The 20927-nt window shown below is 41.5% G+C and overlaps 3 protein-coding genes across 8 annotated transcripts in view; 1 reads left to right on the forward strand and 2 right to left on the reverse strand.

Moving 5' to 3' along the window:
* The window catches only part of arhgef6 (Rac/Cdc42 guanine nucleotide exchange factor (GEF) 6), a 42111-nt gene extending 39396 nt beyond the window's left edge, over window positions 1-2715 (forward strand). For all 5 annotated transcript variants that reach the window (XM_010901470.5, XM_010901473.5, XM_010901469.5 and 2 more), the window contains one exon: window positions 88-2715. In XM_010901470.5, coding sequence (XP_010899772.2) covers window positions 88-210 — 123 coding nt within the window. In that variant the 3' untranslated portion in view covers window positions 211-2715. The remainder of the gene's footprint in view (window positions 1-87) is intronic.
* A 1135-nt stretch (window positions 2716-3850) lies between these two features.
* On the reverse strand, window positions 3851-8072 carry cd40lg (CD40 ligand). The gene is made up of 5 exons (XM_010901474.5): window positions 7163-8072; window positions 5250-5372; window positions 5141-5162; window positions 4853-4933; window positions 3851-4728 (listed from the first exon to the last, which is right to left on the reverse strand). The coding sequence occupies exons 1-5, from the start codon at window positions 7337-7339 to the stop codon at window positions 4364-4366; spliced, it is 768 nt and encodes a 255-aa protein (XP_010899776.1). The 5' UTR covers window positions 7340-8072; the 3' UTR covers window positions 3851-4363.
* Window positions 8073-13884: 5812 nt separating this feature from the next.
* On the reverse strand, window positions 13885-19822 carry vgll1 (vestigial like family member 1). Of its 2 annotated transcripts, none has more exons than XM_010901477.3 (4): window positions 19675-19822; window positions 15744-15955; window positions 15221-15616; window positions 13885-14980 (listed from the first exon to the last, which is right to left on the reverse strand). In XM_010901477.3, the coding sequence occupies exons 2-4, from the start codon at window positions 15934-15936 to the stop codon at window positions 14943-14945; spliced, it is 627 nt and encodes a 208-aa protein (XP_010899779.1). In that variant the 5' UTR covers window positions 15937-15955; window positions 19675-19822; the 3' UTR covers window positions 13885-14942. The 2 variants fall into 2 exon arrangements, with proteins under 2 accessions (XP_010899779.1, XP_010899780.1); XM_010901478.3 differs by lacking the exon at window positions 19675-19822 and adding an exon at window positions 19512-19668.
* Window positions 19823-20927: the final 1105 nt, after the last annotated feature.

Consider the following 20927-nt stretch of genomic DNA (forward strand, 5'->3'; position numbering starts at 1 on the left):
AGTCTGAGAGTGCTTTCATGTAGTTAAACAACTCATGGAGAAATGCATGCCTGTGTTGTCTCATGAAACGTGTTTGCATCCTGTCAGGAGAACAAGTGGATGAAACAGTGCCTGGAGGAAGAGCAGAAAAGTCGGAAAGAGCTGGAGAAGGTGGTCAGGAAGCTGGCCAAACAGAAGAACGACTGTGTCTGGGAAGATGGAGGCCATTAAAAAACTTCCAACCGCTGTCCAACTTCTTACTGTGTGCGTGTGCGTGTGCGTGTGGCATGCATGTGCGAGATAGCCGTGTGTGTGTGTGTGTGTGTGTATTCAGTGTCCGCATTTCAGTCCCTACAACACAGAAGAGTTGAACTCATGGATCGGGACATTGGTTGGAACTACTCTCTTTTATGACGCCGGCTCACCTACGCTGAACTCTTCATCCTCTGTCATCCCGATCCAACCCTGTGGGAGGAATTTAAAGCACAGACCCTGGGTCATCCTGATTGGGTGGTGCTCAAGCACCCTGAAAAGCTGAGACCAATGAGAGGGGACGAACCAAGAGCAAAAATTCAGATTGGTTGCCTCTCACCTGCTGGCACTTTGGTCGCCTCAGATTCAGTATTTGACTGTCACCAGCTGCGTTACCACTTTCATTTCAGTAGGATATTTGATAGGAGCAAGAAGCCATCTTTAGGTTCAGTAGGTGTTAACTTCCACGCACCCATGTGTCTGTGTAGGGGAGGGACTCCCTGAGCCGTAACCAGGGCTTGGTTTTTCCCCACTCTACACCTGTTACAGCATTTTCTCTGTTTTGTCTATGATTTGTCTGTTTTGGTGTTGAGGTTGAGTGGCGAGAGCGAGGTTTGCGTGGAGCTGTCGTGAGCATCATTGGCATTTGGTGATTTCTCATTCTAGACATGAGTCTCTGCGTGTCCAAGCTATTTCTTGTTCATTTCAGATCGGTAAAACCTATACATGAATTATCAAACCGTTCTAAATCCCGCTGAGTGGATTTCAAAACCGATTCTGTCCAAGCTGTTATTAATATTAACAAATGCGATCCTTGCCTGTGAATCCTCCAGCCTGCATGGATGTACAGTATATCATATTATGTATTAGATATGTGATAATATATACTCCTACGTAGTCCAAAGCTATCAGGGATATAGATTGTTTTAACAGAGAACAGGCATATAACAGTGTATCATGTATGGAATACATACGTGAAGCTAATGACAATGTTGACTATACTTTCTTGCCAGAGCTATATACAAATAACAATTGAACATGTGTACTAATAATACCTAGCTTATCTTTTTTTTTTTCTGGGGTTGAAATATATATATTGCTTATTTATTTTCTATTAAAACGGTTAATTGTGTATCTTGTATGTATGGTACTGGAAAGCCACTTGGGGCTGTATCTTGGTTTCAGCATTATACTGGGCATCAATCCAACCCTCATTGCAGAAACAATTTCTATAGAATGATAACCTGGTGCAAAGGGAAAAGTGCTTTAGGTGGACATAATTATGACATTTGAAAAATGTTGTACCACAGGAAGTTGTGGTGAGGAACAGTGTTATTTGTACGTAGTAGGCTAAATCCAACAGTGAGTCTGGGTTACAATTAATGGAATGTTATTGCATTTAAAATTAGTGTCCTAAGATGTGTTAAAAGCGACTCAAAGTAGTAATGCTCACCTGTAAGCAGGTTTATCCTATCGACATGACCCTAAAAAGTATCCGAAATATGCACTCCACGGCTTTCTAAATATTGTTAACAGGAACAATATTCATAATGTCGTTTTAGTTATCTTGGGAGTTATCGCAGAGTGCCAGCATGACTTACCCACGTGGCGAGCGAGCCAATGCGCGTGGAAGAGTGATCGCTGCTCAAATGCCTTATCGAAGGGATGAAGTTATGATGACGGGTGCAGGACAGTTTTTTTTCCCCAAAAAAATTAACCTGGCTGCTTTTCTGTAATGTTTTTCCCCCATTTCAATGGGAACTGGGGGCACTGATTGGATGTCAATGGGGACAGGTCAGAGGTGTGGTTGTGGAACCAGGCTCGTGAAAAACGATTCCTTGGAATCACAGCACTTGGTCTCCGGATGACATTTAAAGAATGGCATGCGCGGACATCAACGCGAAGCAGTAGCAGGAACTGTAAGTCAATGTTTTGCTTTGTCACCCAGACATTTGGGCAAAGTATCCTCACGACTTGTCCTGGAACCTTTTTCCCGAATTTTGCAACAATGTGCTGTGATGGCTGGTCTTCAGCCAACATGGGCCCTTGCCTGGTCCTGTTCTCTGGCCACTGTTTGCTCTAGTCTTGCTTTACGTTAGTTTACTGTAACAATATTGTGTTCAGGTTCCATTGTTTACGTCAGGCCAGCATGTTTTGTCGCCTGAACAGATGGCCTAAAGCGTAATTTGTTTGTTTTTAGTTAAGCTTATTATTACCGTCGATGCTATTGAATTGTTTGCTTTTTTCCAATCATAAAGTGTCTTAAAGTGTTCAATGCCTGGTAGCCTGAGCGAGCACTTAGATGGATATGGCCTATTGTATCCTGTTCACGTCTTGTGTGGGCAAACCACTCCACGCGTCGTTTGAAAAAGTTATTCTATGCAAAATGATAACTGTTACAAATATTGCTTGTTTTTTAAGCGACTGCATACATTCACGTTAAGTTTTAAGTACGCTCATTGTTTGAATAAAATTGTAATTTGATCCAAAGTGTACATTCACTTATTTGTCAGAATCAATTAATGCAGGGAAAGTACATGTTTAACGTGTTGTCTTTTCCACGGAGAAGATACACAAAAACCTTGTTTGAGTTACTACCAATGCTCACAGACCGGGGATAGGATGGAATGAGTGAGTAGAGGTCACGTCCAGTAAAAGCCACATCCCCTGTACACCCCATGTCAGGGAACACTGCACCTCCGCTCCGTCAACTCACACTTTCCATGCTGTTCAAGAACCCCGCTCACTGCGCCGCAAGAGTGGCGCGACATTGGTGATCAACGCTGGGACATTCTTAATCGCTCAGGGTTCATGCTGGATTATCCGTAATCTTATCATACACATTTATGTAAGTGTTCAGAATCATTCTATTCGTGTTTACAGTAAAAAAAATCCTAAATTACTCCACATAATTAACTTCTACTGAACATAATAACCTGAAAACAATCAAAACGAACTAAACGCATCCAACCAGGTTGCCTTTCCACCTGATTCTGGGCACAAATCATTGTCACCTCAATGTTAGACGACCAGCGCTACGCTGAATTTCGCCGGGTAAGAGTTGGGACCCGTTGGAATAGATGTTACTCACGTAGTTAACGGCTGTTTACTAGGTTAAACTAGTGGCATCTTGGTCTAATCCAGGTGAGGGCCCTTTTCGCTTGCGATGCATTAGTTCGTGTCTCACCGCCCGGCTCATGTGCTCCTGGGGGTCTACTGCGGTTTCTTGTGGTGAGACGCGAAAAAGCTGTAGAAACATCGCATGCCACCCTTCCCCGTTTTTAAGATGTGGCTGTTTTTTCTAAAAGGGAGGGTTGGAGGGTGCGGTGACGAGTGGGGGACTATAATGACCGACATTCGATATCTGTCTGTGGTGACGAGTCAAGCTTTTGATCATTCAATTTGGCCGAGCCACAAAACCATTAATATGATCACTAGAGTTAGAGTAGCAACCCACAGCATCTACCGGAAGATGGGGACTTGCATTTCACAGGTTGCCCGTACAAGGCCTGATGAACTTGGGGGAATTAGCAGAGAACCGTACATCTGTTAGTCAAGTATGTTTTAAACTTTTTTTTTATATAAAAAATAATAATTTATTTATTATACTGTGTTAACTCTATATCACATTAAATAAATACAGTCATTGCCATTCCATATGGCCATATACAGAACATTGTTATATAATATTGTGGGGGCGATGCCTGGATCCATGGGGGAAAGGAGGGGGCATTGCCCCAACAGATAGAATCTGTGCTCCCCCAGTTTTGTTTCCTCTGAAACACTGCAAATGGTATATGAATTACATATTAATAAAAGACCCCCCCCCCCACCCCTGGTCATTTCATCCTGGAGCCATTCCTGATGGGGGCAGGGATGGTTAATTATTCCCAACATTGTTTCAGTTCCAGGGATTCCTCTCACCCAGCGCTTGTTTAGATCCATTTAGATTGGTTATTAGTTCTGTTCCACTTTAACATTGCCCCAAGGTTCAAATTGCCGGCTAGTGGGCGGGCCTAGTTCCATTTCCAAAGCACACGTTGAATCCCCCATCACTCCATGTACACTGTACATCGAAGAACCACAGTCCATCTCCTCCGTGCTGTCTGCAATGTCCCTTGTTCTGACCGTCCTACAACTTGTATAATCCAAAGGTGGTGCAGTCCACATCATAGCTGACCAGGCTGAGGTCAGTCACCCACACAGAGAGCTGATCTCCTTCGTCTAGGCTGAAGACTCCTCCCTGGTAGGCTGTGCATACATCACTCGTGTTATTATTAAGGCTGCAGTACGCTGTCATCAGGGTCTTCGCCTCTTCTGACTCCCTCTTCCTCAATTTCAGCTGGCTGGCCAGAGGCTTTTTGGGGTGCCACATGGAGAAGGTCACCTGGGTGTAGATGCTGTAGTCTCCAGACTGCAGCACCTTCAGCCAGCTGGACTTGTAGTAATTGATGTGTTTTAGGACTGAGTGGTCCATGTTCCATTTCAGGATGTTAGCTGTTCAAGCAGACAAATTATGTTTTTAATTAAATTATGTTTTTAAAAGCCTTATATAATTATCTGGAGATATCTGATTATGGGGAAAACAAACCAAGAATGACAGATAACTAACTCCTCTTACATGAATCATATGGTAGCGTTTGCTTCACTGTCATGCGTGCCATGGCTCCATAACTGGAACCACTCCCGGTGTGTTTGGCAGCTGAAACAAAGAACAGTCTTTACCATCTCACAATATGTGATTCTTGGTTGTCTGAATGTAGCTTGGTGGAAAATAGCCCATAAAGTTAGTAAGCATATTCTTAGATCAGGCTTGGGTCAGTTTGGGATTCTCATCAGTTCTTTTTCACTGGAAATGAAGGGATTGACCCCAACTCTGAAGCAGATGCAATAAAAGACCTGAACATACCTATTCCTTCCTTTTGTGAGACCTGGAAATGAGAGGGAGAGTTTTTGATTATTTGTTAATACTGGAATGTTTTTAATTCTACAAAAGTAGTCAAGCAACCTTGACCTACCGGTGTCTTGATGTTCTTGAAGATCTCCATAAACTCTCCACACTTGATCTCTGACTGTTTGTCCTCCAGACACTCCTTGAGTTTGGCCATGGTGATCATGTCATATTTAAGTTCCATGTGATACTGAGTCAGGAAAAAATATGGAATTGAAATTAACTTGGTCCTATAACTTTATCCTATGCAAGGGTGATCGTCATTGGTTTTCTTTGTACTTTACATCAGGATAGGCTCAAGAAGCATATTACAGCCAAGCAGCTGCTATGCTTGCACTGTTTATATATTGTGTCTGTTGAATGTTTGTTCTGATTATAGACCTGCTAAAACAGTTTAAATTAAGAAGTTTAGTGTTGTTTGCACTCAAAGAGTGGTTGGCCTAGCTTGTCACATTTTCAAACTGACGTTGAAAATGTGCTCCTGCTCAGTAAACCACACAAGTCTTTGAAGAAATTCTACACTACAGCATGCCACAGTCAATGGGTGAAAGTCAAACAACTTACTATAGAAATAGTAAGCAGTCCAAAAAAAGTTTAAATAGCACTAATATCTTGAAATTTGTGACAAAACCCTTGTCGTATAAGATATTTAAATATTTGGTAAATAAATTATTATAAATATCTTTAATAAGTCTTTTTCCACAAAAGGCTTGTGACAGTTTATTCATCATCCAATATGAATCATGGAAATCTCCTTTTGTAATTGTTTCTTTAAAAAAAAAAACATATACATAACACTTAGAAGGTATTAAAATTAGAAATAAAAGGTTAAAAATTAGACATTAAATAAACAAATGTTAGCACTTCGATAGGTACTCACTCTAGAGTCTGTATTTAGTAGAACAACCATTGGCAGTAATTATAACGGCAAATATTTTTGATTAAATCTCTACCAGCTTTTCACATCACTCAATTATTTGTTTTTTAAACAGTCCAGTGTTGCTTTGGCTGTGTGTTTAGGATCATTGTCATGCTGAAATGTCCAAGGTCTCTGGCAGACTGATGAAGGTTCTTGCCATAAATCTTGGCAGGTTTACCATTTATCTGTGGCTGCAAAGCATCCCCATTACATGATGCTGCCGCCACCAGGCAATGGAACTCTGCAATTCGGTCAGAATGACCATTGGCCTCTTGGCAGCTTTTCCGGCTCACTTCCTTGCCCTGATTTACTGATCTCTATGAGAATTTGCAGTTGTTTCATGTTCCATTAATAATAAAAAAAAAAAAACATTTAAGTAACCATGCTCCAGGATATAAACGATTGGTGTGGCTGGTCTCTTTTTTTAAATCTCAACATTGTGTTGTTGTTTAGAGATCCTGCCTGCCACAATTTTGAGCATTCCGGAACTAGGTGTATTTAATCTGAGATTGTGATATTAATTTCACAGGGCTGGTCCGTTGTGACTTCTAAAGAGAATTGGCTGCACCACAGCTTATTTAACTGTCGCATTGCAATTTGGGCGAATTAAGATGAAGTTGCAACTTTTCAGCATTTTGTAGATTATTAAATAGAGGCAATATCATATTTTCCAAACATTGACAGTATGTAATAAGTTGTGTAAAGTAGTGAAATAAAATCCCAAATAAATACATTTTAGTTCTAGATTGTATCACAAAAATGAATCCACTTCTTCAGTGATAGAAAATATGAAATATGTGGCCATATTTTATTAGGTCCCGTATTTTATAAAGTCCAAGTTAAGTCAACTTATTTAGAAATTGCCTCTAAATTTGTCAAATGTGAAATTGGTTAAGTATTTTAATATTTTTACGAGTATTGTGTTCATAGCTACAATGAAACACGGTATTTAACTTTGAATTGTATCCATGCTCTACGGTAGTTTACATTTGCCACTAAGAAATGTGCCAATCAAATCAAATACACCATATCTATATAGTTGAGGAAAAGTGTGTTCTTACCACTTTTTCCATATGGTACAGGTAGATGAATCCTCCGAGGAGCAGTACCATTTGGAGCACAATCATGCCAATCAGGAACCTGAGGAGAGGTTTGCTCTGGCCCGCATCGGGTTTGATGGATCCTAGTCGCGGTGGAATGGGTGGAGGAGGTAGGCTGCTGTGATAAGTGTTGATCATGATGGTACCGAGTGAACCAGACGCAGAAAGAAGAGACCAGGCAGCCGTCACACACCATACATGTACACCTCTAAAGAGCTACGGTCGTTCTGTCTCAATCTGTCAGTCTGTTACTTGTATGTTCCGTCTGAGGTCACTTCCTGGAAGTGCTCACCTTTTAAATGTATGTGTTTATTTCTGTCTGACAACACATAGCACTGTGCCTGTACAGTGTGCCTGAGTGTTGGAGTTGATTGCAACCCCTCCAGAAAACCCCCTTTAACACTGTTGTAAATTCTCTTACCTCACCTTTTGACTTCAGTCTAGTTTTTCTCAAGGGACAGTTCAAGACCGTCCATTCTGCATGTGGTCGGTGTGTTGATCATATCTGAAATGCTTATAGAAAACTCCCGGAAAATAGTATTAATGTTGTTGTCGTGTCACAATCAACAAATTTGTTGACTATGGCGTTAAAAAAAAAAGTATTCTGGATGTCTTTTATTCCTGATCTTTGTGCCCCTTGAAGAGTGGCATTGAAGCCATGAATCAAACCCTGAAGCAAATAATTTTTAGTGCCATACTTGCTGGACTAACACTAACTAGGCTTCCTGTACATGCCTCGCATGCCTGCCAGAGATGCCCACAAGATGCATTTTAATGTGCATCACAGTTGGTTTAAACAACGCAGGTGGACTCGTGTCTGATTGTCTGACAGTGTCTGATTCACAGCAGGCCACGTAACATGTCCTTCCTCATTTACACTTCCACTGAATCTATTGTTAAAATGCAATTCCAGAAAAGAGAGGATCAATTCCTGTATTTATTTCAGATGCAAAGTTTAGTGAGTTGTGGTAAAATAACCAAGGAAATTGGCCTCCATTTCAAGGTGCCCAGAGACCCACGCTGTCTACCCTGGACACAGAACGAGCTGTACCTCGTTATATTTCTGTATCCTCGTGATGTCTTTTTTGTTTGTTCTTTTGATGCATAGATTTCTTTCTGACTGACTTAGTTCTATTGGTCCATGTGCTTTCTGCTGAGGTTGCCGTATAAGTCCGTGTCAACCACACCAGCGCCACTGAGGCCCATGTTGGCACCCAAATGAACAGCAGGGGATGCTTATCAGAACTGCTTATGTTGCTGTTATGGCCACCCACAGACTGTTCATTCACGGTGATGCATTTTTTCTTTTAGTCGTGGGCGTTGCAAAATTAGCAAGAATGTGACCTGTGTCAAAAGAAACAAACACTCTATAAATAAACACATTTTATCATGCAAATACAGTGTTTCAAATTTGATCTTTTGCGTCGCACAATTTGACATAACTTGTCCGATCTTCAACAAACACATTGAAAAGGCAACTTACACAGACTTTACATTACAGATGACAAATGTGTTATTTTTTATTTCTATTTAATAAACAAGTTAGGCAACAACCGATGCCTGTGAATATATGCATATCCCCCTACAGATGAATGCAGCCCAATGCTTCCACGTGTCGTCAATTCTCTCAGGTATGGTTGAGGTTGACAAACTCAAACAACCATCTTCAAAAAGAAAAGGAAAGGGAGGGGTTGGCTACGGTTGTAGGAGCTACGGTGGCAAGAACAGGTCTTGAGTTTTTTTCAAATGGGACATTGGATATTGTGTAACTGTGTTCATTAAGTAACTTTTGTTCTCTTGAATTCATTTGAGGTGTCTGATGTAATGTTCGTCTAAATGTTGTTCTTTCTCGATAACACCACGGCCAGACCATAATCCACGAGGACACATGATCCATGAGTTACTATATTAGTGACGACTTCTCACAAGTATTGCAAGAGATGTATGTATGCAAGCATGCCCACACACACGTGGCGCGCACACACACACACACACACACACTCTTTCCCTTTTTTTGTTTGTCTTGTACTCAATGTCTGTTCTACACCATCATCTGAATCGGACCCTAATGTAACTTCCCCGTTCATTTGACCTGAGCATTTTGGCCAAGAATTTATTTTGAATGGAAATGCTCTCTTTCTTGGTTCAGGAAGCCCTCTGTTTGGCATGGTTGCAATAGTTTTATCACAGAATTTCCGGCATTTTCACACATACTATTGCATTTCCTTCTCAAATAGCAAATACACGCAGGATGCTAACAACTGGGTCACCTAGGTTAAAGAGATGTGAATAACTCTCTTCTCGGTTCAACATTCTTTTCGACGACTGTAGCATTCGCTCTTATCCAAAGGGACTTACAGCTCGTGCCTCCACCTTAAGCCAGGGAGCTGGGACAGTGTCATAGGTCAGCGTTATAAGGAAGAGAAACAACAAATAAAGAAAACTGCAAGTATTCGTGGGTTCTCCTAGGAACCATATCCCAGGTTGAGAAAGACCCATGTCAGCCAGTACATTGGTATGTGTTTAAATGTGTGATGGTTCAGGACCTTGATACATAATGCATCAGCACCAAGATGGAATAATAAGTCCTAGGCTACATGACTCTAACGCTCACTCACTCACTCTCTTACACGCGTGTGCAAGCATTCACTGACAGACCCACACGCCAGCACACACACTCCTTGACATGTTTGTAAGGTAGAGAGAACACACACTCCTTGACATGTTTGTAAGGTAGAGAGAACACACACTCCTTGACATGTTTGTAAGGTAGAGAGAACACACACTCCTTGACATGTTTGTAGGGTAGAGAGAACACACACTCCTAGACATGTTTGTAAGGTAGAGAGAACACACACTCCTAGACATGTTTGTATGGTAGAGAGAACACACACTCCAAGACATGTTTGTAAGGTAGAGAGAACACACACTCCTAGACATGTTTGTATGGTAGAGAGAACACACACTCCAAGACATGTTTGTAAGGTAGAGAGAACACACACTCCAAGACATGTTTGTAAGGTAGAGAGAACACACACTCCAAGACATGTTTGTAAGGTAGAGAGAACACACACTCCAAGACATGTTTGTAAGGTAGAGAGAACACACACTCCAAGACATGTTTGTAAGGTAGAGAGAACACACACTCCTAGACATGTTTGTAGAGTAGAGAGAACACACACTCCTAGACATGTTTTTAAGGTAGAGAGAACACACACTCCTAGACATGTTTGTAAGGTAGAGAGAACACACACTCCAAGACATGTTTGTAAGGTAGAGAGAACACACACTCCTAGACATGTTTGTAAGGTAGAGAGAACACACACTCCAAAACATGTTTGTATGGTAGAGAGAACACACACTCCAAGACATGTTTGTAAGGTAGAGAGAACACACACTCCTAGACATGTTTGTAAGGTAGAGAGAACACACACTCCTAGACATGTTTGTATGGTAGAGAGAACACACACTCCAAGACATGTTTGTAAGGTAGAGAGAACACACACTCCTAGACATGTTTGTATGGTAGAGAGAACGCACACTCCAAGACATGTTTGTAAGGTAGAGAGAACACACACTCCAAGACATGTTTGTAAGGTAGAGAGAACACACACTCCAAGACATGTTTGTAAGGTAGAGAGAACACACACTCCAAGACATGTTTGTAAGGTAGAGAGAACACACACTCCTAGACATGTTTGTAGAGTAGAGAGAACACACACTCCTAGACATGTTTTTAAGGTAGAGAGAACACACACTCCTAGACATGTTTTTAAGGTAGAGAGAACACACACTCCTAGACATGTTTGTAAGGTAGAGAGAACACACACTCCAAGACATGTTTGTAAGGTAGAGAGAACACACACTCCTAGACATGTTTGTAAGGTAGAGAGAACACACACTCCAAAACATGTTTGTATGGTAGAGAGAACACACACTCCAAGACATGTTTGTAAGGTAGAGAGAACACACACTCCTAGACATGTTTGTAGAGTAGAGAGAACACACACTCCTAGACATGTTTGTAGAGTAGAGAGAACACACACTCCTAGACATGTTTTTAAGGTAGAGAGAACACACACTCCTTGACATGTTTGTAAGGTAGAGAGAACACACACTCCAAGACATGTTTGTAAGGTAGAGAGAACACACACTCCTAGACATGTTTGTAAGGTAGAGAGAACACACACTCCAAAACATGTTTGTATGGTAGAGAGAACACACACTCCAAGACATGTTTGTAAGGTAGAGAGAACACACACTCCAAGACATGTTTGTAAGGTAGAGAGAACACACACTCCTAGACATGTTTGTAAGGTAGAGAGAACACACACTCCAAGACATGTTTGTAAGGTAGAGAGATAGCGATGTGGAACTCCAAGCAAGGCCATGTTATAAAAGGGGTTTTCCCAGTAAATGTAAAGATTCTAATCAAATCTTACTGAGTCAAGCAGTTTTCACAGAATGTCAGCATGCCTTATGAGCTGGTTCATACGGTCACCTCCCAAATGGCAACACATATAACAGTCCCTAAAGTCCTACTGGTCAACATTGTCTGATATTAAAGGCTCACTGCTGATATTGTGGCTTCTGCACCATATTGAAGTCAGAGGCTGGAGGGAAACAGAACTGGAGTGCGAGTGCACTGGGTTCAAGCACAGTAGCTGGGCTGTGATCAAGGGCCCTACTTCTTGCAACCCCGAGCCTTTGATGCTGATAGAGAAGAGGGGTTCTCCCTGGAGAGTTTGCGTTTGTGCCACAAGGTATATTCTGTTAACTGAATAATGTTGGTCACTCTTCGTAAACACATGGCCAAAGCAATCATTTTTTAAAGAAAATAGATTATACCACCCTGTGAGGTGGATAAGCTCACCAAGAAGAAATGTATACATTTTAATGACTTACACACGGTTCTGTGTTTGGGTTACGCCCACATAATTTCAATTGCTTTTTTACGATGGATTACCAATGATTGGAAGGGAAACTATTTAAGTAATTTTTCACAGAAACCCAGAAACAATGGACATCTCACTGGATCACTGGCTCCACTGGAGGCTGGGATGTTAAGCAGAAACAATACATTCATATAATTCCTGAATGAAGACAGTAAGGAAAGACAGAAGACAAGTTTTTGCTGAAAGAGAAGTAGGTGGGATTCGAACACAGGCTGCAGATGTTCATGTACACAGGAAATCAGTCTCTCAGGGCATCAATCTCTACCATATGACCCTGGCATTTGATGTATCAACAAACCCACCCACAGAAACAGTCTGTTTGGTTCTAAACCCAGTGAGTGGTTAGATCCAATATGAAGGACAGCTTGGATGTAAGCGAGCTACAAACCCTGTCAGACTGAGCCCCAGAAGCATGTCTGCATGTCATTCACTTCCTAACTGTAATTGGTAGGACACACCATTAAAATAGCATTTGTCAACATAACAGGACATTAACGCCACATAAACGGTATTTGTCAGCAGCATCCACGGTTCGGTTCATGAAGGCCGTTAGCGTGTGTTCTTCTTCTAGTGACAGATGGCCATTTAAGGCTTTCCGAGCTACCGTAAACCGTGTCTCCTCTGCCTGTACAGTCGGCAAGACCCACGTGGATCAACACCGCGCCACCGGTCTCTGTCCTCTAGCGCCCCCTCTCACCTGGTTTTAGAACTGCATATAGATGACAGGGTTGATGACGCTGCTGGTCTTGGCCCGGGCGCAGGGCACCGCGGCAGCCACATGGGGAGACCAGGCCGGACTGCCCACCAGGGCACCGCGCCGGCCACATGGGGAGACCAGGCCGGACTGGCCACCAGGGCACCGCGCCGGCCACATGGGGAGACCAGGCCGGACTGGCCACCAGGGCACCGCGCCGGCCACATGGGGAGACCAGGCCGGACTGTTATTGGCTAACATAACGCTAGGATCGCCTCAGGTAGATGGTAGTTGCAGCTTCTCAAGATGTTTTTTGCCAGATGTTAGTTGATAGTTTGACCATCAGCAGTGGGTAACCATTTCAAACTTAGTATTTTTGAAGTGCTATATTTTGTGAGTTATTTGCTGAAGTAAAAAAGCGGTTTCATAAAATAAGTGTTTGATTGATGAAGCTGGTCCCCTCAGGTGTTTCGGGGATATGCAAGAAATACGTTTACATTGCATACCAATGTAAGCATGATTTCTTTATATTGGTGGACATTCTTCAGTCATCCACTGTAGACCTCTTTCTCATCCTGCCAGGCCAATTGCAATTGTTGAGCTCACTAGTGTCTTCCTCGTGGGAAGCCTTCCTTCCTTGTGGGAAACCTAAGTTTTTGGGTACTTTTTTTCCTTCAGATATCTGCCCCATAAGGGCTTCCTTGAATTTCAATGCTACCTATTTTGTTCTCATGTTGATAGCAACAGAAGCGGACTCCAAAGGCAAAAGCAAAGCCTAGGAACATTATCAGCTCTTTTATGCCTGCACAGATGATATGACTGAACACACCTGAATGGCAAGAAACACATGCCAAGTCAATTGTCCCAACACTTTTGGTGTTGTCTTTTCTATAAGTTGAAAATATGGTTTGACCTCGTAGTAACTATTTGATTTCAAATTCTATCTTTTGGAGTTCAAGGCCAAAGGAAGAAGACTGTTTTACCCTCCTGATTCTTAGGTAAGGTACTGCACTGCATTCCAATATAATCAATAATCATTTTATTGATAAATATAATCCACTACAAACACAATGAAAATATACACTCATTCAAAATGTATTTAAAAAACACAATTTGATGTTTGTGGTCAGGCAATCGACTAATCATTATATTTATAAATTGTTCCTATTACATTTTGTACATTTGACATGTTTTTCCTCGTCTTGTTTTCAGCCACCAGGTGGCAGCATGCTCACTCTTTTTCTAAATGTTTTCCTGAGAAATTCATCTATATTCTGTGCAGTTTGCAGGTAAGGGACATCTCATCTGGTGCAGTTTCACATGTTTTTACACTTCATTACGATATAACAGCTTTATTTATTTTTACCCAAAGTCCTAAAGCTAATTTATTACAGTAGAATGCAAACACCCTCTGAGGAAAAGGCTCCTAAAGAGTTCTTAGGTGAGTTCTTAGGTGAGTTCTCAGGTTGCCCCTCTTGGAAAACCACCTGAAGAACCCTTTTAGGTTCCAGATAGAAACCTTTTATGCAAAACTATTTTGGTTTCAATTTGGAATGTTACATAAAAACCAAATAGATTCCACCTGGAACCAAATGTTTGTCACTCCGGGACAACCAAAGAGTCACTTTATATTAGTACCTTTTTACTCAGAGGGCACAGCGCAATACAGACTCTCTGCTTGCTATTGTCAGAAGCAATCTCTGAAAATCAAAGCTTAAATAAAAATATTCCTTGCATATACCTCTCGATAAACCCCTTACATTTTCATGATCTTTTTGGCATTCATTCATTCATTAATTCATTCATTTATTGCAAATTCACTGATTTGAAATGAGCAATAAAAAAATGCAATCCTACATCTTGTTCTACTATCTAACATCAGACTGAACTGAAGGCAACATAATAGCACCTGGCTGGCGTTATCTTGATCCTTTTCGTAAACGATGATCCGGTTTGCAAACAGGTTAGTCAGAAAGTGTCTGTGAAGCTTCTTCAGCTGTTACAATGCGTGGCACGGAAGTCATCCTTCTCAGAGGCACAAAGGGGAAGTTAGTGACGCTGCCTTGCTTTAGTGGTTGTCGTCACGCTTCATTCAATACCAATACAGGTCCTTTTTCTCCAGAACTATTCCTGAAAGAGGAAATATTAGGTGTTGAAGAACTCCGAACAGACCTTTGGTGAACTAACCAAGCCATCGAAAGATATGAAGCTGAGAAAAAAACACTTGTGCAGCCCCTCAAAAATGTTCAGAAAATGCATTGATAGATTTGGTCAGTGCAGCACTGTAGGCTAAACTTCTCTATTTCATATATTTGTAAGAGACGAGTCTCTCTTTTCTTGCCCACGAGGAGCGTTAAGGGGGAGCCATACCTGAGTCAGGGTTCATGGGGTCTCTAAAGCCTGTGTGACCAGTCCAGCCGGGGAGAAGCTCTGGTTTAGAGCCCGAGGGCATGCTCACCACCGCCTCCGACCGATCACTGTGGAGCAGATTGAGCAGGGAGTTGGAGTACTGTTGCCCGGCAACTCCGAGGCCCTCGGGGGACATGGTGTGTGGGTAGCCCACGGCCGGCAGACCCAGACTCTCATGCTGCATGGGGGTGAAGGCCCAGCCGGTGCTCTGGTCTTGGGAGTCCAGCGCAAGCGGATGGGTGGAGCGTGACTCCTTGGTGCCGTTCTGTTGGAGACGACCAGAGACGACCGGGTCGAAGCGGCCATCGGACCAGGACGGGCTCAGAACACCCCACTGGCAAGATGCTGAGTCAGACTCTGTGACAGATGGGGGTGAAAGACAAAAGGCGTTTTCATGTTTAGCGCATACATTATCAGGACGATGGTGAACATACATTATCAGGACGATGGTGAACAAACGTAACTGCGTAGACTGAATGCCCACCGGATTTGACAGCCTTGCGGATCTTTTTACTCTTTCCGCTCGGGGCTTTGGTCCTGCTGGCCTTGCCAAGGGCTCGAGAGAAGTGTTCGTCCACCATGCTACTGATGTCACCGTGGAAGTACGTGAAGAGGACACTGTTGGACTGTTCCTCTGTTTTTACAATCACCTGGGGGCTCCCAGAATACCCTTCCATTGCTGGCTTTACTCAGATCCTAAGCAAACAGTAGAGTGGAGCACAGGGATTTGAGGGCTGGTGTGCTTGTTACCTGTGCTTGTTACCTGTGCTTGTTACCTGTGCTTGTACAATGTGCAGCTGCCACATTGGTTAGAATTTGTCCCAAAGCTATTTCAGCAAACTCCCTCCTCTCTATTCCCATTGTCTCCTTTTCAATCAAATTTTTTAGCTGTATCTGAAAACATTCCATGCATCATCTGCAGGCTTGGCAACTCATGTGGTGTGTCACTGAATAATGGCTTTGGCTTTTATAAGTCCGAAATATTATTATACTTCTCTGGGTTTTTATGTTATGTTTTGATTAATACAGACATAATATTATTTGTAGTATTTTTTGATGTATTTTGAATGTGGATGTGTATTATAATTTATTTAAATATTTCTGTAGGGTTGGACATTTTTTGTAAGGATGAATCAAGTTTGGAACAGGGGATTTGCCAATGAAATGCCTGTTTAAACCTGTAAGTCAAGAAATAAAAAAAAGGACTCTAAAGTAGTGTCCAGAGGAATCTTGGAACTAGTGAAAATGTTTAAGCCTCACCTTTATTAGATACTTGGAGAAATGAAAGTAAAACAAAAAAACTCATAAAGTAATTCATACTTATTGTTATTCCCCTGTCAAAGCACCAAAACCTTTAAAGCACCCAACACCAAAACAACGTTAAAATGTGCAAATTGACAGTAGAATGCTTGAAAGTTTGACACTATACGATAAATGTAAATAATAATAATAATTTGACACCACAACCAGTTTAATCAAGTGTCAATGGCCATGGACCTGAAGGAGAATTTTCTTTTTTTATTGATTGTCTTGTTGTTAAATCTAGAATGTTCATTCACACTTTAAGGGCCCAGTTTTCTGGACACAGATTACATTTTGTCCTGTAGACCTAAACTAACAAATCAAGTTCTACAGAAAATCTCCACTCAGCTTTACTTTCTAGTCCAGGACTAGGCTTAGTCTGTGTCCCGGAAACCTGCCCTGACAGGTAGTGTCATTTATTTCTGGCGTGCAATTAAAAAGGTATTTTCTTATTTACATACTTTGCGTCCTGTGTCCTAGATTGGTTCTCAAAACTCATTTGTTAAGAACACCATAGGCCCTGCCTTTTTTAAACTGCTCAAATGCATTTTAAGACTAATATGAGAGAGGAGACTAGATTAGAGGACTATGAAATTGAGAATCTTCTCAGGCAAGAAACATTTTGCTTGTACATTTTTTAAAATAGTTTTTTTTGGAAGTTCTTAACTAGCACAATGTCCTGTGAACAGTGTCCCAGATTAAACAGAGAATGCACCCACATAGAATAATAAATGTTTAGAAGAAAACTCAACTCAAATATGCCTACATGAAAAATAGAAGGAATACAATATTATACTCTGGTGAAATTAGCTAAGTTTCCTTTATGCAAGAGAGGAGGAATAGTAGACCTGGTTCCTTTACACTATGATAATCACTTCATTGCATTCCATAATAACTAACAGCAGACAAATAGAAATAGAAATGCTAGTGTGCAGGGCTGGAGATCTACCATGTTAATAGAGCTATTAGAGATGTACCATGCTAATGGTGATGTACCATGTAAATGGAGATGTACCATGCTAATAGAGCTAATAGAGATATACCATGTTAATGGAGATGTACCATGCTAATAGAGCTAATAGAGATGTACCATGCTAATAGAGCTATTAGAGATGTAGCATGCTAATGGTGATGTACCATGTTAATGGAGATGTTCCATGCTAATAGAGCTAATAGAGATATACCATGCTAATGGTGATGTACCATGTTATTGGAGATGTACCATGCTAGTAGAGCTATTAGAAATGTACCATGCCAATGGTGATGTACCATGCTAATAGAGCTATTAGAGATATACCATGCTAATGGTGATGTATCATGTTAATGGAGATGTACCATGCTAATAGAGCTATTAGAGATATACCATGCTAATAGAGATGTACCATGTTAATGGAGATGTACCATCTTAATAGAGATGTACCATGTTAATGGAGATGTACCATATTAATAGAGATGTACCATGTTAATGGAGATTTGTTTCACCCTTGAGTTTCCTTGACGACTCAGATTGAAATCTTATTTGCTATGTGTTTCATGGGTATGGGCTTAACTCAGATGTTGTTGCCATATTTAGGTTGAGGGGACAGGTTAGAGATTTAGGTTGAGGGGACAGGTTAGAGATTTAGGCAGAGGGGACAGGTTAGAGATTTAGGCAGAGGGGACAGGTTAGAGATTTAGGCAGAGGGGACAGGTTAGAGATTTAGGCAGAGGGGACAGGTTAGAGATTTAGGCTGAGGGGACAGGTTAGAGATTTAGGCTGAGGGGACAGGTTAGAGATTTAGGCTGAGGGGACAGGTTAGAGATTTAGGCTGAGGGGACAGGTTAGAGATTTAAGCAGAGGGGACAGGTTAGTGATTTAGGCAGAGGGGACAGGTTAGTGATTTAGGTTGAGGGGGACAGGTTAGAGATTTAGGCTGAGGGGACAGGTTAGAGATTTGGGTTGAGGGGACAGGTTAGAGATTTGGGTTGAGGGGACAGGTTAGAGATTTAGGTTGAGGGGACAGGTTAGAGATTTAGGCAGAGGGGACAGGTTAGAGATTTAGGTTGAGGGGACAGGTTAGAGATTTAAGCAGAGGGGACAGGTTAGAGATTTAGGCAGAGGGAACAGGTTAGTGATTTAGGTTGAGGGGGACAGGTTAGAGATTTAGGTTGAGGGGACAGGTTAGAGATTTAGGCAGAGGGGACAGGTTAGAGATTTAGGCAGAGGGGACAGGTTAGAGATTTAGGTTGAGGGGGACAGGTTAGAGATTTAAGTTGAGGGGGACAGGTTAGAGATTTAGGCAGAGGGGACAGGTTAGTGATTTAGGCAGAGGGGACAGGTTAGAGATTTAGGCAGAGGGGACAGGTTAGAGATTTAGGTTGAGGGGACAGGTTAGAGATTTAGGCTGAGGGGACAGGTTAGAAATTTAGGCAGAGGGGACAGGCTTTAACCTAGTAGCCAAAATGCTTGGACCAGCCCCCTCCCCCAACTAATTGTTATTAATCTATTAATTGATTATTTGACCATTTCTTCTTCACATTAATGTCATTGCGCAGTACTTGCATCGATAATGTGTTTGTATAACAGCAGGAGTGACTTTTGCTTCCCAGTAAGCTGCTATCACCTTCACAATCTCCCCTGTACACTGTGAGCTATACTCAACATAATCACTGGGCAGCATAAACTGTCCTCAACCTGACTCAACTGTCCTATATCTAATATGTTGAAGGTGTAAAGCAATGCCTATTTTGCCTAGAAATGTGCCTATCTTTGATTCAGTTAAATCACGACAACAACCATGTAGTACTGAATTGAAAAGTTCCAGAGCAACATACGTAAGAAAGGAATAAAATACACCCTAAAGTGTAATTCAGATAATCAGACATGTACCTGCAGACGTTATTACAGCCACACGTTATGTTTACAGTTTTGTCATAATATCTAAAATACATATCCAGTAATCTGTCTTACCTGAAGCAGTGACGTCTTATGACCAAGGACAGAGTCCCTAGTTTAATTGGTCAAAGGACCCTTCGATGTATTTGCCAGTGTGCATTTACTGGCAATTACTCAATATAAGTATTTTACAACAACACTGGCATTCCTCAAATTCTGCTGATATAACATGACTTACGAGTGTTGCTGTGCTCTCAGATTTCCTGATGGATGGAGAAAACATAGAAATCTTCGTTCACTGCAGTGAGTTGGTCCGAAAAACGCACCTCCATTCAACACATCCAACAGTGGAGTTGCGTGTCGTGTGTGGACATCGAGGGGGAGGGTGTGATGCGTTTGGAGCTCAGACGGGTATCATCAGAATGTAACTGAACAAGTTCTTCCACACATAGCATCTTATAAAATACATTCCTCTGTGAACTAGACTCTCAGAAAGTCCTGTTCACTTTTAGAAACTGTTGAACGGGACACGTTCTGTATGGAAAGGTTACATCAGTTATGGGGTTTGGAAACAGAACGGCTATTACAGTGAGACCTCATGTTTCTGTTGATGTAAAAGTTAAATAAAACAAGACTTGCATTGTTGTAGATTTTTTCCTGTCAGGGTACAAAACTCTGGTCCAGTCGTCCAAAACATAATCAGGATCTGTTTCTGACCTGTGACGCCAGGTTAGTAGAATTAACTACTCAACCTGCTAGAAACAAAAAACCCAGGAATGTATAGGGCCTCTAGGACTAGAGTGGACACACCATACAGGCAGTTTGCAGCTACGCATGTCAGACAATTATAGACTTTCAATAATATATGTTTCTTGATTATGATGTACTTCAAATGCTTATTTATATTGCTCGCTAACAAAAAGAGAGATTGGTACTCATAATGAAGTCAACTCATCACTGTTTCTGGAACTGATCTGACTCCAGAACAACATTCACAGTAATAAATGGTTAATTCAGAAAATCTGAACATTGACCGAACATTTGTGCTGTTTCCTTCAGGAAACTGGCAACACTGTTACAAATGGTTGGCTTACAACTGTTCATTAAATTAACCTCAACTCTGCTTTGTTGAGCGAACTCACAGTGCTATTGTAGCTGTTGTTAAATTTTGTGTTGAATCAACCCCAGTACTGGTTTTAGAGTGATGTGTAGTTTCTGTTGGAATGCAGCCAGTGCGAGGATATCAAACAATAGGAACTCCAACAGTCTATTAAGAACAATGGCCAGGGAAGGAATCATTTGTAACTGAGCCTAAATTGAAATCATATTAACTAAAACCGCCAAAAAGTTGGGTTGAAACTCACAATCCAATTGCAGGTGGTTACATTCAATCTAGAAATGAATCTTTTTCCAGAGAGGAATTGGTCTGAGCAGAGAAAGGGGACCTGAAATAGAGTTTTGGGCACAGATCTATTTTAAATTGATCTATAT

This window comes from Esox lucius, chromosome 4 (genome assembly GCF_011004845.1).
Source record: "Esox lucius isolate fEsoLuc1 chromosome 4, fEsoLuc1.pri, whole genome shotgun sequence".
Taxonomy (NCBI): Eukaryota; Metazoa; Chordata; class Actinopteri; order Esociformes; family Esocidae; genus Esox; species Esox lucius.

Coding starts and splice junctions, on each gene's coding strand:
- cd40lg (XM_010901474.5), bottom strand. CDS start 7,339: ATGATCAACACTTATCACAGCAGCCTACCTCCTCCACCCATTCCACCG. Junction 5,373..7,162: donor TGTACCATATGGAAAAAGTG/GTAAGAACACAC, acceptor TTCCTGACTCAG/TATCACATGGAACTTAAATA. Junction 4,934..5,140: donor CTCACAAAAGGAAGGAATAG/GTATGTTCAGGT, acceptor TCTTTGTTTCAG/CTGCCAAACACACCGGGAGT.
- vgll1 (XM_010901477.3), bottom strand. CDS start 15,936: ATGGAAGGGTATTCTGGGAGCCCCCAGGTGATTGTAAAAACAGAGGAA. Junction 15,617..15,743: donor CCGCAAGGCTGTCAAATCCG/GTGGGCATTCAG, acceptor CATCTGTCACAG/AGTCTGACTCAGCATCTTGC. Junction 14,981..15,220: donor CCCCATGAACCCTGACTCAG/GTATGGCTCCCC, acceptor TTCCTCTTTCAG/GAATAGTTCTGGAGAAAAAG.